This window comes from Mesoplodon densirostris, chromosome 17, assembly GCF_025265405.1.
Source record: "Mesoplodon densirostris isolate mMesDen1 chromosome 17, mMesDen1 primary haplotype, whole genome shotgun sequence".
NCBI lineage: Eukaryota > Metazoa > Chordata > Mammalia > Artiodactyla > Ziphiidae > Mesoplodon > Mesoplodon densirostris.
In genome coordinates, this window is record NC_082677.1 from 26,260,506 (window position 1) to 26,277,475 (window position 16,970).

The 16,970-nt window shown below is 45.6% G+C and overlaps 1 protein-coding gene across 1 annotated transcript in view; it reads left to right on the forward strand.

Moving 5' to 3' along the window:
* LOC132477412 (protocadherin-8-like) overlaps positions 1-9,392 on the forward strand; it is a 39,130-nt gene extending 29,738 nt beyond the window's left edge. Inside the window, 4 exon segments of the mRNA XM_060079773.1 lie at positions 4,968-5,134; positions 5,235-5,426; positions 7,113-7,166; positions 9,296-9,392. Coding sequence (XP_059935756.1) covers positions 4,968-5,134; positions 5,235-5,426; positions 7,113-7,166; positions 9,296-9,392 — 510 coding nt within the window.
* Positions 9,393-16,970: the final 7,578 nt, after the last annotated feature.

A 16,970-nucleotide genomic window follows, 5' to 3' on the forward strand; every position in this document is an offset into this window, starting at 1 on the left:
AAAATTAAGAAGATACTTAAAAGGACATATGAGAAGCCACATTCAACAAGTACAGAAATAAATTCGAGATGAGAAAATATTAAAATACCTGACCTGCGTGGGTATTTGCATAATATTTAAAATTATCTCATCCATTTAGTTCTAGTATTTGGTGTCAATCTGAAATATGAAAAATGTTCTCACGGAGATGCAGGCAAACTGAAGGAGGATATCTTAATATACAGTGAAATATAAATTAAAAAGCTCTCTAAAGCTATTAGTAAAAGTACTGAAATACATTAGCAGGTGCATGGGTTCAACTTTGGATGAATGTTCTTTGAAATCGGATTCATCACCAAAATTAATCTGAGAGGCGTCAAATCTGTGCTGGGTTAAACAGGTGACAAATGGGAAGATTTCATTGAAGTTCCAAATTGTAAAAGGATCAGAATTAATAATCCTCTGTCATGAGGAACTTGATCACTTAGGAGTTTAAGGAGCTTACATCTTGAAAGAGAGTAGAAAAGAAATCTGAAATATTTCTGGTGAAAGAAGTAGTCTGGTTATCAGTTGGATTGATTTGGTTTGATAAATAACTTCAAATCAACCACAGATAACCATGAAGATACGTGTCTGCAACTTTCACATGAACGGGGTTTATGTCTTTCAACAGGCTGGTCAATTTATTCTCCTAGAATGGAGTAAGTACAGTATTTTCCTCCCTTGTTATTTTTTTTAAATTGAAGTATAGTTGCTTTACAATGTTGTGTTAGTTTCAGGTGTACAGCACGATGATTCAATAATATATATTTATGTATATATATAGATTCTTTTTCAGATTTTTTCCCTTATAGCTTTATTACAAAATATTGAATATAGCTCCCTGTGCTATATAGTAGGTTCTTGTTGGTTATCTATTTTATATATAGTAGTGTGTATATGTTAATCCCAAACCCCTAATTTATCCCTCCCCTCCCTTTCCCCTTTAGTAACCATACATTTGTTTTTTATGTTTTGTAGATAAGTTCATTTGTATCTTTTTTCTTTCTTTAGATTTCACATATAAGCAATACCGTATGATATTTGCCTTTCTCTGTCTGGCGTACTTCACTTAGTATGATAATCTCTAAGTCCATCCATGTTGCTGCAAATGGCATTATTTCCATTGTATGTAAGTACCGTATCTTCTTTATCTGCTCATCTGTTGAACACTTAGGTTGTTTCCATGTCTTGGCTATGGTGAATAGTGCTGCTATGAACATAGGGGTGCATGTATCTTTTTGAATTACAGTTTTCTCCAGATTGGTAGAGCCACTGTGGAGAACAGTATGGAGATTCCTTACAAAACTAAAAATAGAGTTACCATGTGATCCTTCGATTCCACCCTCGGGCAATATGTCCAGAGAAAAGTATAATTCAAAAAGATACATGCACCCCAATGTTCATTTCCTCCCTTGTATTTAATTCAGAGCTTCTTGGGGGTGATGCCCTTTAGAAGCACCAGTCTTCCTTCATTAGTGGCTTCTATTATGGCTCTTCATTCATATGGACTCACATCCTGAAAACGAGCATAAAGAAAACAGGGGTCGGGGGCAGTACTGGGAATATTGCAACACTCCACACATATCTTGCTCCAAATACCTCAAATAACATTTTTTCTTAGTCAGAAAGACATATCCCTCGACCCTTTCGCAGGAAGTTTTCCACGTTCCAAGTGACGAGTTTGGGTTTATGTATTAATGGGATGTGTTTGCATCTCTGCATCATAATCTCACGGTTAGGCAGACGGTCCCTGGCACCCTGCTCAATTACGCATGAATAGCAATGGGAAAGGATATGGCTGATGAGTCTTATGAGCTGAGCTTATGATGCTTTTCTGTAAGAACAAAGCCGCGGCTGCTTTTGAGCATGCTACCAACTTAGCCTCACGGCTGCAGTTGGGGGCTGCCTGATGTTTAGCAGCCCTGGGATTGGCATGGTCCCCCTGAAACTGAACCTCTGATGAATCGAACAGCTGTAAGAGGACTCAGCGACCTCAAGTCCTCAACTAAGCCTCCAGTCCATCCCCTGTTAGTACCTGTGTCTATAGGAAGAGCTTGGCTATGGGGCCAGCGTATATTTCAGAGTCACTTTGCGTGTGGATCCTTAGTTTTATCCCGCATCCAAAAATGAAGACTCTTGGAGGCCATCCTATGGAAGGTGGCCTCTAAGTAGGTTGAAAGAGAAAGAAAGAATCTTATATCATTTATACTTTTGAGTACCTAATAGATATCTGATCTATCATATTTCCAAAATAGAATTCTTCATCTTATATTTCTAGTTTTAACAATCTAAATAAAACACTTCAGTGTCAAAAGAAAAAAATAGAATTCTTAATGCCCCCTCCACTGATACTGTTAGTTGTTCCCATGTCAATAATGTGACCACCAACTCCTTAGTTACTGAAGCCAAAAATCTAGATGTTATCCTTAGTTTTAATGATTTCAATCTCCCTACCCACTTGGATCCTGGAATCTTTAGAGCCTCTGTCTGTGCTTATTATTATTATTATTATTTTAAATTGTTTTTTGGCTGAGTTGGGTCTTCATTGCTGCACGCAGGCTTTCTCTAGTTGCGGTGAGCGGGGGTTACTCTTCGTTGCTGTGCACGGGCTTCTCATTGCAGTGGCTTCTCTTGTTGTGGAGCACGGGCCCTAGAGCATGCAGGCTTCAGTAGTTGTGGCGTGTGGGCTCAGTAGTTGTGGCTCGTGGGCTCTAGAGCGCAAGCTCAGTAGTTGTGGCGCATGGGCTTAGTTGCTTCGCAGCATGTGGGATCTTCCCAGACCAGGGATCGAACCCGTGTTCCCTGCACTGGCAGGCAGATTCTTAACCACTGTGCCACCAGGGAAGCCCCTGTCTGTGCTTTTTCTCACCTTAGGGCTTTGCACCTTCCACGCTTCTCTGGTAGTGCCCAGGGCCTGGAACATTCACCTATATGGAAGCTGAGTGCCAAGCTGTCACTTGGCTCCAGATTCTTCCTTCTTTTTAGGAGACTACTTCCCCCTGTTTTGGGTTTGCAATGAAAACACACCGCACCCCTCCCCACCCCGCAAGATATCCCTCTGCTTACAAATTAATCACGTCACACCCACCTTACTTGGGCTATCAAGTGTATACTCCCATAAAGCACAATGTGTATTAGTCTGAACTTCACCTGTAACATACTCTTGAAAGATAACCTGCATGCACAGGAAGTCTTTGTAAACTGCGAGATATTGTGCAAATGCTGGCTTTTCTTATTGGCTTAATTCCTGAGTCCTAAGACTTCACAGGGACTCCTCGGCCCTTTCATGGTGGGATCAGAGCTTCCCATCTCTCTTCACCCCAAGCGGCTCGACTTTTATCTTTTTTATGTTCTGCTGCTAAAAAGTTTAAAAATCACTGACTTCATCAAACACTTGGCTTATGCATTAATCTCCTTTACAACATCTCTTACAGTTGGTTGTCCAGCCTTTGCTTGAATATGTCCAGTGACAGGGAGCTCATTATTTTAGGAAGTAGCTATTTTAAGACTGTTCTATTCTATTTCAGTTCTGTTCTATTTTTGGAAAGTTTGTTTTGTTGTTCTTGGTTCATAATTCTTTAGGCCAAGAGAGAAGAAATACTAGCTAACTGATTCCACAGTTGGGTCCTGGTTAATTAAGGCTTTCCCCTGTAAATATTTTTTATGCACGGATAATCATTCTAGGCGTTTTGTTGATTCATGCCCTTATTTTACGCCCTTTCTGAGTAGAGATGAGTGTAGGCATTTTGCCCATACCCAACCCTGCCCCACTTTCACTTTTACATCTTAATAATGAGATATAACCATAAAGTGACTCTGGGTTACCACAAGCAATTCAGCAGGCAATACAGTAGTTTCTCCTTATCCAGGGTATCACTTTCTGTGGTTTCACTTACAGGCAACTGCAGACTGAAAACATTAAGTGGAAAATTCCAGAAATAAACAATTTATAAGTTTTAAGATGCTGTTCTGAGTAGCATGATGAAAGCTCCTGCCATCCACTTCATCCCATCTGGGACGTGAACCATCGCTTTGCCCTGCCTGTTAGTCACTTAGTAGCCATCTGGGGTATCAGACTGACGGTCTGTGTTATCCCGGGGCTTGTGTTCTATTTAATAATGGCCCCAACGCACAAGAGTACTGATGCTGGCAATTCAGATATTCTTTTACTGTGCCTAATTTATAAATTAAATTTTAGCATAGGTATGTATGTATAGGAAAAAACATTATATATGTAGAGTTCATTGCTACCGGTGGTTTCAGGCATCCACTGGGGGTCTTGGAACGTATGCCTGGTAGATGCAGGGAGGACTGTGGCTCATAAGATGTGGGACTGAGATAGGGACAGAGAAAGGGACAGGTGTGTATTCTTGAGGTCCTACTCTGTGCTAAGCCATCATATATTTTTTAATATGCAATGCTTACAAAAATCAATCATAGATGTAATTATTTTGAAGCCCAGATACATTAGAAAATGGTATAAAATTCACAGCTAGTAAATAGTGGAGTTGGGATTTCCAGGACTATCTGATTCTGAAATCTGAGTTCTTTCCTCTGCTCCAGAAGATAATTTCCTTTAATAACTCTGGCCATTTCCACCATTGTCATTGTATTGTTATAAAAACACACAGTTTTGCAGTCATTAATGTCTACTTAATCATTTCTCCTGACCTCAGTTTGCTTATCTGCAAAATGGGGATAATAATCATAGCTTTATCACAGGGTAGTTATGAGTAAAAAGGCAATTACAAGTTATGCACTTGATGTCTGCCTGGCACATAGTTAGTAAGCATGGGCTATATGGTCACTTTTGAGTGTTATTGTTATTCCATGCCAGGCCCTTCCCTGAGTCAATTAGGGAGCACAAGGGCATTCACACATGCACAGCCGAATGAAGAACTAAAGGAAAAAACTTGTGTATGTTGGAATGTTAAATCCCTTTTAAGCCTAGGAGCCTGGCTGATATGTCGGATCGTGAAGCCAAGGGGCAGGGTGCAGGCATGGTGGTAGGGGCCGTGAAGGTGGTTGAGGGGAAACACTCTAGTTGCTTCCAGACTAAGAAGGACCCTGGAGGGTGCGCACACCCTGCCTTCAACTCTCCAGACACGGGGATGTAAGTGGGGGGCAGCCCACTTGATAGGCATGCCAGGCTGGTTCAAAGGCATCACCATAACTCTGGTTCTATCCGCTCTCTATTCGTGACCTCCTGATAGGGGAAACAAATCCACTGAACCAAGTAAGATTAAGCTGCAAACCCTGGCTCGGGATGCTCGTCAGGCAGCCGTCTCCCTGCTGGTTTCACAGATTGTGGTGTTGAATCCCAAGCCCAGGCTGTCCCACCGCCCAGGCCGCCAAGCACCACACACTCCTCTAATGTATCACAATTACCGAGACAGCTGCACTAAGTAACTTTCCACGGATCTGCTCTGAAAACATTCAGCGTGTTCAATAGCCCTCAAAATTTGTCATTTGGAACCTGCGGTGAGGTGGTATGGTGGTGCTCATCCTGAGCTGTGGCAGAATAAATACAGTCACCTCACGAGATTGTATGTTTCCTTTGAAGTGGAGCTCATGTAAAAGAGTTGGGTTCTTTCAGCTTCGATTATATCTCAATTTAGCACAGTGAAAGGGAAGGAAGGGAACTTGCAAAGACAGCACAGGTGCGAGAGGCTGTAGAGCTGGATCATGTACATCGCCCAGAAGCAGGCGTGTGCTTTGTTGGGAATGTTATTTTGCATTTGCAAAGCAAGGATCTGCCCAGGCATCCTGAGAGGGCCCCGTACGTGAATTGCCCATTAACACTGCCGGGGGTGCTGGGCGAGGTGCCCAGTGTCAAACACGGCTGGTGACAGAGCGGGGAATGTCGCTAATCTCTGGGGACACCCTTAGTAGGACTCAAACACCCCTCACTTGTCTCTCGTGAGTGGAGCTTTGGAGGCCAGGCTGCTGGAAAGAAGCACTCATTACTTACCCAGAATACAATCCAGAAGCTAACCCAGATCTGCAAAATGCCTTCTGTTATTATCAAGAGCACCGCTTCTCAAATCCCAGCTTTTGCACCTCAGAAAGAGGTGAAAATGAGATGGGAGGGAGGTGGCAGCTCTGGGGGCTCCGGGCACTGCTTCCTTGGAAGCCATTCATCCCTCCTCTGGGGAAGGCGTATCAGCGCTTCTCTTTCAGGTGATAGATAAGGACCGGGAACTCATGACAGCCCCGTTCTCTCTGAAAGGCCCACACTCCAGTTAAAGAGAAGGCTGTGAATGAAGGTGAACCAAGCACTAATGGGCAGGGAGGAATTGTTGAACAGAGCCCTGGAAGAGGCTGAGCGTCTGTAGGTTCCTCTAAGGAAAGCAGAGTTCTCTCCTGCTTACTCAGGTGCCAGAAGTGGGTTCCTTAGTCTCAGTGGCTGTTTTGCCCTTTGAAGGCACCCTGGTTGGTTTATCACACAGGTTAGTAGCAACTTCACCCCGTGGGTTGGGTTGCCCTTTCTTGGGGCAGGGAGAAGGGTTGCTGACATACCAGAACTTATTCCAGCCTCCTTTGGGACAGGCGTTAGGTCAGCAGTAACTAGAAAACCACTAAAGTCATCCACCTTCTGATCGCCATCTTCCTTCCCAGCTGAGCTCCCGGATATTCCCTCCTTTCAGGGGCCTGGACTCTTTCCTCCCCAAAGATGCCCTGCTTTTGTTTTTTTAGCATCTTTATTGGAGTATAATTGCTTTACAATGATGTGTTAGTTTCTGCTTTATAACAAAGTGAATCAGCTGTACATATACATATATCCCCATATCCCCTTCCTCCTGCGTCTCCCTCCCACCCTCCCTATCCCACCCCTGTAGGTGGTCACAAAGCACCGAGCTGATCTCCCTGTGCCATGCGGCTGCTTCCCACTAGCTATCTATTTTCCATTTGGTAGTGTATATATGTCCATGCCACTCTTTCACTTCGTCCCAGCTTACCCTCCCCGCTCCCCGTGCCCTCAAGTCCATTCCCTACGTCTGTGTCTTTATTCCTGTGATGCCCTGCTTTTGAAACACTCCAGGCTATTTCATGTCTCCTGCTTTAGCTTGTGTGGTTCTATCTGTCAGCAGGCAGAAGCCTTCCTCCCCTCCCTACCTGAGCATCCTGCAGGGCGCGGCTCAGCTGTCAGTCTCCATGAGTCCACACCCAACCCCACAGGCACACTAAGTCGTGGAAGCGTTTCTGTGGTGCTTTGAGCTTACCTGGATTGTGTTGCCTTTCACATGTGCTCACGTTATCTATTCACCTGTCTGTCTGCTCTATTACCTTGTTAATTCCTCTAGAGAAGGACCTGGGTCTTATTTATTTTTGCATCCTCAGGGCCTCCAGATGGTAGACACCCACTGAAAGTTTTGGGAAAGAAGAAATGCACAGTCGCTTCTGCACTGGGTATGAGTCCTGGCTGTTCTCCTAGCATGCTGTGTATCTTTAATTAAGATATAATGTGTCGCCCTTCCTGCTTCTCATCTGTTAGGAAGAAACGGGTGTGAGAACGGTACAGACCTACCTTAGGGGACCTTGTAAGAATTAGCAAATTCGAGACTTATGCAAATATCCCTTTCGATGGCTGCCAGACCTTGAGATGAAGCTGAGCTTGTGATTGGGAGGCATCCGGCTGCTTCAGTCCACTTAGGAGCAGATAATCAAATGCACAGTCTCTCTGACAGATGCTGATCACAGACACCATTAAAAAAGAAATGGTCATAATAGCAGGTGACAAAGAGAGAGGCAAGCCTTCTGAGTGGCAAGTTAGTACCGCGAGGAAAACTACAAAGCCACAGAGGCCTTGCCCGGAAGGCATGGCCAACTGCTACCCTTGGCTGTGGGCGGGAGCAGCTGGGAAAGAGAGGGCTTATGCAGACAATCATTTACATTTTATTAAAAATAATTGGAGAAGTTTACAGACATTTCTTGCCAACACGCAACTGTCAGGCATGGGTGGAAAAGAAGCCTTCTCCCAAATTGTGAAAGATTCTAATGTCGTGGCAAAAAAATCTGGAGTCTGATGATTAAATGTGGAGAGCTGTCATCTTGGCATTATATTAAAATAACTCGCCTCCAGCAAGTGCGCGGTATTTCTTCCTTTAAATCTGTCATTTTTCGGGAGGCCATTGCTCCGGTTGGCTGCACCGGTGGCTTTGTAGCCATGGCAGTTTAACAGCAACTGGGACATTCAGAGGCTTTCTGGGGGCAGGGAGGGGGCTGATGCTTGGGGCGGGGGCTCATTCACTGCTGCTTGGCTGCAGCAAGCCATCTGCAGACCTCTTTCCCCGTGACTTAGTGGGGCTCTCCGGCATCCGAAAGCTTAAGCAGAACACAGGCAGACACATTATTTTCAGCAGTGGTCCTCAGACAGCGATGTCAGGCTGCAGGCAGAATGAATTGCATTTGTTTATGAAATCTGTTGCCTAATTGGACGATCAGTGCCTCATTTCAGCCTCCAGTCATGATACTTTTAATGATGTCCACGCTGTGCTGCTTTTCCATGCAAACCTTGCAGGGGGCAGAACAATGGAGAAAGCTTTCATTGGCGGAAGGGAAGGGCGATGCTGGGTTAGGGACGCATCTGTCTCTGCTCCGTCTGTTAAATGCAGCAGATGGATCTCTGCATGTGTCTCTTCCCTCTTGCTTTTGCTTATGAGGCCGTTTAGCCTCCTTCCCTAGTCAAATGTTTTCTGGGGATCCCAGGGTAGGCCCTTCTCTCCTCTGCTTCCCTGACTCCTGCATATCATAGAGCGGACAAGCTCCCCAACTCTTGAAATGTTCATGATATTAACACTTCAGTTGGTAACACCCTTTGGCTTTTGGAAGCACATTCACATCTAAATCCTCCATGTCCCTGACAGAAGAGCGCAGAGTGGACTCAAGGGCAGTGGTGCTGTATATTTGCCAGGCTTCATGGTTGGCAAGACCTGTCGACGCACATTGTGGCTGAGTATTTTTTTTTCTCTGTGTTTGGTTTTGATCCTTATCATGGTTAGCCCCATAACACAGGTGAGAAGAGTAAGGCAGAGGAGACAGCATGGTCAGTTACTAACAGTGTAGGGTTTGGGCTCACGTTTGTTCTGTGGCTTATTTCTGTGTGACCTTGGACCAGCTTCTTAACCTGTCAGAGCTTTGATTTCTTCCATAAAATAGAAGCAATCATTACTTCCTCAGAGGTTCTTGCGAGGATCAAATGCGATTGGGCATAAGTAAAGCATTTAGCACAGAGGCTGTTTAACAGCTATTATTATTAGTGATGGTATTACAGAAATCAAGATGATGAGGATTGGCTGACGGCCTGCTTCCTGGAGAGCCTCATTCTCACCACTTTCTTCCCCGCCCTGGCTGTCTTTCCAAATGCCTAAGGAATGTGCAGATTTTCCACCTTTCAGCAATTCCAGAGACAGCCTGCAAGGATATAAAAAGCAAGTGAAGAGACTGCAGAAACGCAGGTGCAGTTTGGGGTCCCTCTGCTAAAAGTGCAGCTTTTCTTCAAAGCCCTTAAATGTCACCTCGCCTCGCTCGGCCCGGCTGGAAACGCCCGCACCATTGCCTCTTCTGCCCAGGGGTGACGTCGCCGGAGTCATCTGAGTCTGAAAGAGGGATTCACCTTGACCTTCCTCTTTCCCAGAAGAAGACGCGACACAAATGAGGCCATCAAAAGCAGCACGGTTCCTCCCCCTCGGCATGTCTCAAAGCCCTCACTCTGAACCCCATCGATCAGCCATAAAACACAAAATCAACAGAGTTCTGCTTTTCTATTTCATGCAGAAAAAAATCAGCATTGACCAGCACGGTCAGCCAAGCTCACGGAAACAGCCAGTAAAAATGGGAATGTCTACAGACTCCTCTCTCAGATCCTCTTAAGCTTCTTCTTTGTCCTGGTCCCGGATGACAGCTGTGGGGCAGGGCAAGTCCTGCTGCTAAGTAGTACGTAGGAGAAGTGTTCACTGTCGTTCCCACGCAGAGGGTGCTTTGAGTGACTCAGTGACTGACAGCCTGAATAAGCGGTTAGTTCTCCCGTCTCAGGCGCGGGGACACAAGCAACCCCCTGCCTGACCTTACGCAGCTGAGCTTGGCACTCTGGGGCCAGCTCGCTGCCACCGTTACGTGTTAAGGTGAAAATATGGTTGAGTTGATGGATGTTGAAGCTCTGATCATGTTACTCTCTCGCTGAAATAAGTTTTGACTGTGCTCCACGTTCTCCAGGGTCGGGTCAAATGCCTTCCCCTGGCATTCATGGCTTATCACAATCTGACCCCAATCTATCTTCCCAGTTGCATCTTTGATTACCAGGCTTCACGTGTCCTGTGATGCAGACAAGCTGAACCGCTCTCTGAATCTGCCCCATAATTTCCCATTTCTGTGTTGTTGCTTCCATTGGTCCTTCTCCTGGGATGCTCATTTTCCTGACGGTCCACATCTGTCTTAGTCTGCTAGGGCTGCTGGAACAAAATACCATCGACTGGGTGCCTTAAACAATAGATATTTACTTCTTGCAATTCTGGAGACTGAGAAATCCAAGATCAAGGTCCAGCAGATTTGGTTCCTGCCTTGCAGACAGCTGCCTTCTTGCTGTGTGTCCTCTTAAGGTGGAGAGAGAGAGAGCTCTGGGCTCTTCCTGTTCTAAGGACATGAATCCCGTCACGGCAGCCCCACGCTCATGACCTCATCAACGTCTAATTACCCACCAAAGGCCCCATCTGCAAATACTATCATGGGGGGTTCGGGTTAAGGCTTCAACATATGAATTTGCAGGGGACACAGACATTCAGTCCATAACAATGTCTAAATCCCATCTATTCTTCAAGCCTCATTTAAAATCCAACCTCTTCCATAAAGAGTTCTCTGTTTCCTCCAGCTATAAATAATTCTCCATCTTCTCAACTGCTGTAACTCTTTGTGCATAAGCCTATTAGGGCAGTTATGCTGTCTATTGTGTATTATGGTTTTGCATGTGTTTTGTTTCCTCTACTACATTCTGAGCTCCTTGAGGGCAGGGGCCATACCTTTCTCTTCCAGGAATCACTAACACTTAGCCCAGGGTCCCTGAAGTGCAATTAGTAGTGAGAGCTTGTTATTAAGTAAATAGATGCTCCCATCTGCAGGAGAGCCCCGAATGAGCAAATGCAGGTCTTGTGTTCATGACAAATATATTGGTAAGGCCAGGGTCCTTTCTGAAGGCCACATGCCTGGGTGGCTGTTAAATATATAACACCCGGTTTGAGGGATTGACTCAGTATGTTTTTCTTTAAGGGGATGAGTTGTATCCTCCCGTACCAGTGAGGAATCTTGTGGTTGCATGCACACACACACACCCACACACACTTGTATGGAGATGATTTGGCCAAACTCTGTTGAAAACAATCTGTTCTTATCTCCTTGGTGCAACTTTTGTTCTTAGTATAAAAAGAATCCATAAGCAATATTTAGAAGATGTTAATGATTCTAACTCTTTGTATTGACTCCTGAACATACATTGAGACCTGACATTGGACCACGGGCCCAAAACATCCTAAAAAAAGGCATCATCCTTCCAGGAGAACCTGATTGTTACATGACATCTTCCCAGGGGTTGGCCTTTCAGAACACGTGAAGGCTGGCCAATGATCGTCACCTCTACCACCACCACCAATAAGTCTATCCATCTTATATTCAGATGGACTTCAATTATTAATTTTATTTACAGCATCCATTCTGTATTCTCCTGGGCATGCACACTGAGGCCCAGAAGGCTCTGGTGCCTTGGATATGTTCTAATTTGTACTGCCAAGAAAGGGTGACCTGAGTATTGTTATTCTCTGGAGTGAAATAATTAATCCAAATACACATTCCTGTGGCAACCCACAAGTGGAACTTCATTTAAGGACTGTGAACGCAATATTCTCTGGGAAGCTGTTACTTGGGCCACGCTGGGGCTGCTCCCATTTGCATAATTGCAGATAAAGGGAGATGTTCGCCTGCATATTTAAATTATATATACTTCCATTTCATTAATGAAACACCACCGAAGTTCAGGAGGGAACCTGTAGGTTATCCTGGCTACTGATTCCTTTGCACCAAAAAGCAACCGGGGCATAAAAGCAACAGAGATGACCTTTAGCTACAAGGGTTGCAAGTTTTATTACTAGTCATCAGGGCTCGAAACCAAGCACCAGGCACCGAGCAGAATACAGAAAAGGATCCTCACCATCCGGCCTCCACCACCCGAAGCGTGAAGGCGAGAACAAGGAGAGATGGTCCTCAGTGCTGGTGTCAGGACACCTGCCTCCACCTCTTTGCCCCAGAGCAGCTTTTAATTTTCATTTCCATGCTAACAAGGTAGACTGTCCTAGCGTGTGTTCTGAAGAGGTTCTTTCATGTTCAGGGCCCGGGGAGCTTTAACATAGTTAGATGTACTCTAACAGCAGGTTGCTATCAAAACTTCTATAATAGGATTAAAATAAAAGAGAAATGCGCTTGCAGTGGAATGGCAGTGATGATTTAACACATTTCAAGGGCTTGGTGGGGAGGTGCAGCACAAACACAGCAGACGGGCCTGCTGTGTGGGTGTGTTGCCTTCTTAACAATCAGGGTTCTGTGTTGTGATCATGGATATTTGGAGTTTGGCGTCGGAGTGTGTCCAAGGGCTCCGGCAAGGCTCTGGGAAAAGAGCCTGATCGCTATCGGAGAAGCTCACATTGATTTATGCTTGCTTTCGTGCTGCAGTCTGTCCGCCCCACCTAGACTGTGAACTCTGGGAAGGAGGGAAATCTGTCTGCCTTGTTCGTTTTTCATATCCCAGTGTCCACAGCTGTACCTGGCACATTCTAGGTGCTCAGTGAATATGAGTTACATGAAAGAAAGGGCTCCAAACAAGGGCTCTGCAGCCAGATTGTGCAAGGGTGACCTTGGAAAACTTTCTTAATAATAGTCAGCTTCAGTTCCTGCATCCCTAAATGAGGAATGGCGATACAGTGATTTTCTAGCCTTCTTGTCAGGACATCTAAAGCAACTGAAGCGGGGCACCTGCTTCCACATCTGGCACTCTGAGCTTCAGACAGATGTTTGCTGTGGATCGACTAGCTTAAAGCTAGTAGAACCTCAGCTTTGAGATCTGCAGTGGCAGAAGTGCTTCTGGAGCTTTCTGCTTCGTCCTTGTCTCACTCTGAAGATACAGCCTGTGTGGGCTCTAGAGAGATAGCAGGCAGTAGTGGTATCAGAGGAAGGGAGAGCCTTTTAGAATACACCCAGAGGGGAGCCTGGAACGAGCCGGGTGAACCAAATGCCTTTAACTCACAGTATCAGTGTCATCTGGGACACCAGGAGGGAGATCTCAGTGCAGCAGTTACTTCTGGAGTCTGGAGAAGAACACTTAGGAGGGTCATGTGCTTGGGGTCATCAAATCTCCCTTATCTTGACCCCCTGCCCTCCTTATTCTGCCACCTCATAGGAAGGTCCCCGAACTCCAGCAAGGATCTCCACGCATTCCGGTACCTACAAGCTCTCCATCTTTCCTGGCTATTTTTCTTCAGTCTCTGTGCTGGTAACTCTCCATCAGGCCTGGCATGCCCCCCTCTCCTGCCAGGTCCCATTTCTTCTCTTCCCAGTCCTGCTCTGCCCCCCAGGAGGCTGACCCCACCCTTGCCCTTTGGTTACCAGTTGGGTTCTGCCAATGGGAAGTGTTGGCAAGAGATTAGAGGGTGGGAGAAAAGGTAGATGAGGATTTTTCTCCCCCACTGAGTCTCCGCTTTGGCACCACGGTCTGGTGATGGCTCTATCTTTCCACCACTACAGCTCCAGCCTCATGGTTCCTGCTTCAGGGCTCCATTTTCTGGCGACGCTATTTCTACCTGTTGCCTCTTCAGATCCGGGGATGTCAGTGGCTTCCGGCTGCTTCAGCTCTTGGTGCCATGCCCCTCCTCAAGGTCCCATTTATTGTGCCTGGACCTCTACAAACAGCCTTATCCTTAAGTCTCTTATTTGAACTATCTGATGGAATTCTGTGGTTGCTAGGTCACTGATGAATGAACCCTACATGGCGCCTATCTCAAAGAAACCTCAAGGGACAGTCCTTTCTCTCTCCTTCTCTTCACATCAAGCTTCATGAAACTATCCTCTATGTACTTACTAGGCCCTTCTTGATTGCACTGTATCCTTGCTCTCCACCCTGTCAGAAATCTCACCCACTTCCAGTGCACTCAGCTACCCCAACAGATTGATGATCATCAAGTTCATTCATTTGTTCAACAAATATTTACTGAGCACCTACTATGTGTCAAGCACTGCTCTGGGCGTGGAATGTACTGGTGAACAAAACACTCAAAGATTCATGCCCTTATTAGATGATGTTTTTCTAGGATCAAGTCTGTACTATCAACCCTTCACCTGGCCTCCAGAATTCTAATTCTAGTTTCCCAACGAATGTCCCACACGCCCTACAAGCTCATCACATCTGAACCCAAATTCATTATGACTCTTAAGGTATGACATCACCGCCCCTGCCGCCCGTTCTACCCAAGTTAGTCACCTTGCCCTTTTCCCTCATTTCCAATAGATTCTTTAAATTTGGCTTCAGATTTCTCTCCCAAATCTCTGTCTTGCTTTTCATTTCTAATTCTTTGTCCACAGTTAAGGATCTTACCATCTCTCACTTGGACCACTGCGATAACCTCTTACCTGGTCTGTCACTCTTTTTTCCTCTTTCATCTTTCTTATCACCACTGCCAAAGTTCATCTCTACAGTGCTTCCTTGCTTAAAGAGTTCTGCCAGCTTCCCATTGCCTACTTCTTGGCAAGACACTTTCCAACCAATAAGGACCACCCCACTGCTGCAGGCCTAACACCCATATCACGGACTCCGCTCAGTTCCCTGGACCTGCACGGTCGCCCAGGCCTCCCCACCTTTGCTCGGAGCCTTTTCCTGCATTGCCATCACCTCCCTTCCCGTCTCTTGTTCCTCAAGCCCCTATAGATGTCACCTTTTCTGTAAGGTTTTCCCTGACCCTTCCCAGAACAGTGAATTCCTTTGTCCTTTTTACTCCCATAGACTTGGCTTTTTCTATTTACCCTGTTGCTCCACAGCTAGTTATATAAGTGCTGTGGCTCCTTCTAGCCTGAGAGCCCTTTGAAGCTTCCTGGCTCTTTTGAATCTTTGGTGTTTAGCACAGAGTTTGGTGTAGAAGAATGATCAGGGTGTATGTATGTTATACATTAGCCATGCATTTTTCTATAGCTTCATGGCGTCTCCAGCAAAAGCACTTTCTAAGGCCCTAAATCATCTCCTTGCCATTAGCTCAGCCCACTGTAGGGTGGGCTCTTGTGGTTTCTTGTCCACAGAACACATTCTTGCCTCGAGCTTGTGTCTCTAATGTCTATTGTAACAGCTGATTGATCTGATAGCTAAGAGCTGGAGTGGCGTCTAAGATTTAGTGAACTGAAATAATATTCGGACCTCTGTTTTATTTTTCTATTTGGAGGGGTTGATAAGCTAAGCAGCTTTGTGAAGACATTGGCCCCAGAGATCAGAAAGCTCAAGCCATCTCAGGGAAGATGCTAGCAGGCAGAAGCTAAAACTCAAAACCTCATTTATGTGCAGTCAGAATGTCACCCAAGCCCTGGGGCCCCCTTGCTCATCCCCTAGCCCAGTCTGCTGGCACTTTTATCCCCCTTTAAATCTGATCTGGGGATGGCCATGGGGAGAGAGGAAGGAGAGAGAGGAATGAATACCCTATAGTAGTTTCTCTGTGATCAATATCAGCCTGGAGATGGTCTTGCTAATAATATCCTAGCCAGAAGCATTACTGAAATCCTTTGCTCTGGTTCCCAAACAGCTTGGGAGTTGGGCCAGACCAGGCCTCTGCTGCTTGGAGTGCCAAATTTTAAAGTGCTGTGAGCTTGGAGGCTGGCTTCAGATGTGGTATTTCTTTCTCTGGGGTGATCAGATCAACTTATTTTTCATGTTCAACCTCAATCCTTTTCCACCTCCCCTCATCCCCCCCCAATAAACAACAAACAAAATAAATAAGGATTAATGAGACCCTTGACACCAAGGGGAAAGCCTTCTCTGGGGCCGCCTTTATGGGCTTGACCAATGACCTGAGGTTATCTGTACATCTGTAAAGGGCAAGCCCATCAGTTGCTCACCTCCAGCATCAAAATCAGTTGCTCACCTCCAGCATCAAATAGTCACAGTGAAGAGCAGAGATTCGGGGTCCTTGTTTAGGACCGGAGCCCATGGGAAGAGGAGGTGGGGTAGATGCCTTGAAGGGAGGAAAAGAAGGAATGAAGAAGGATGGGGATAGTGTGGTTCCCATTCCCTTCAGTCAGTAAAAAACTTTAAACCAGTTTTGATTTTCTGAAACTAAATTTGGTACCACATGGCGAATCTACAGTTGGCACTTCACTGCATTTCAGCACAAAGTAGATTTACAGCCACTGAGATAGTTTGTCAAATTCCTGACAACCCCCCAAATGGAGCTCACAGCTGCAGCTGCAGAGGTGGTTTCTGACACTGGGGGGAAACCCCCCCCAAACCTTTTCATCTCACCAAAGGAGGACTCTGGGGAGATTTCAAAACGTATGAGAGGAGAGAGCAATGAAATTACATCCTTGAAACATCACAAGCAGGGACCCATCTGATCCTACGTTCTGCTCTCACTGCGGCCGTATTCCTGGGGATGAGGTGGGGTAATGAACACGTTGTCAGTCATGGTCTCCAGCGCTCTGCAAAATGGATTCTCCTCCGGCATGGAGGAAATTCCAGGAAGAGGTCAAGTGCAGAGCCTAGACATTGTTAAATATGCAGAAGTATCTGCATATTTAACAATCTTAGGGCTATTAGACAGCCAGTATGTTTTAATCTATTCTTCACACAAAGGAGATAAAAAGACTGAGAAATAGCTCAATTTCTCCATCTTCTTTCAGGTTACTGTGGAGGATGAATGAAGTTACTATGGTTCTAA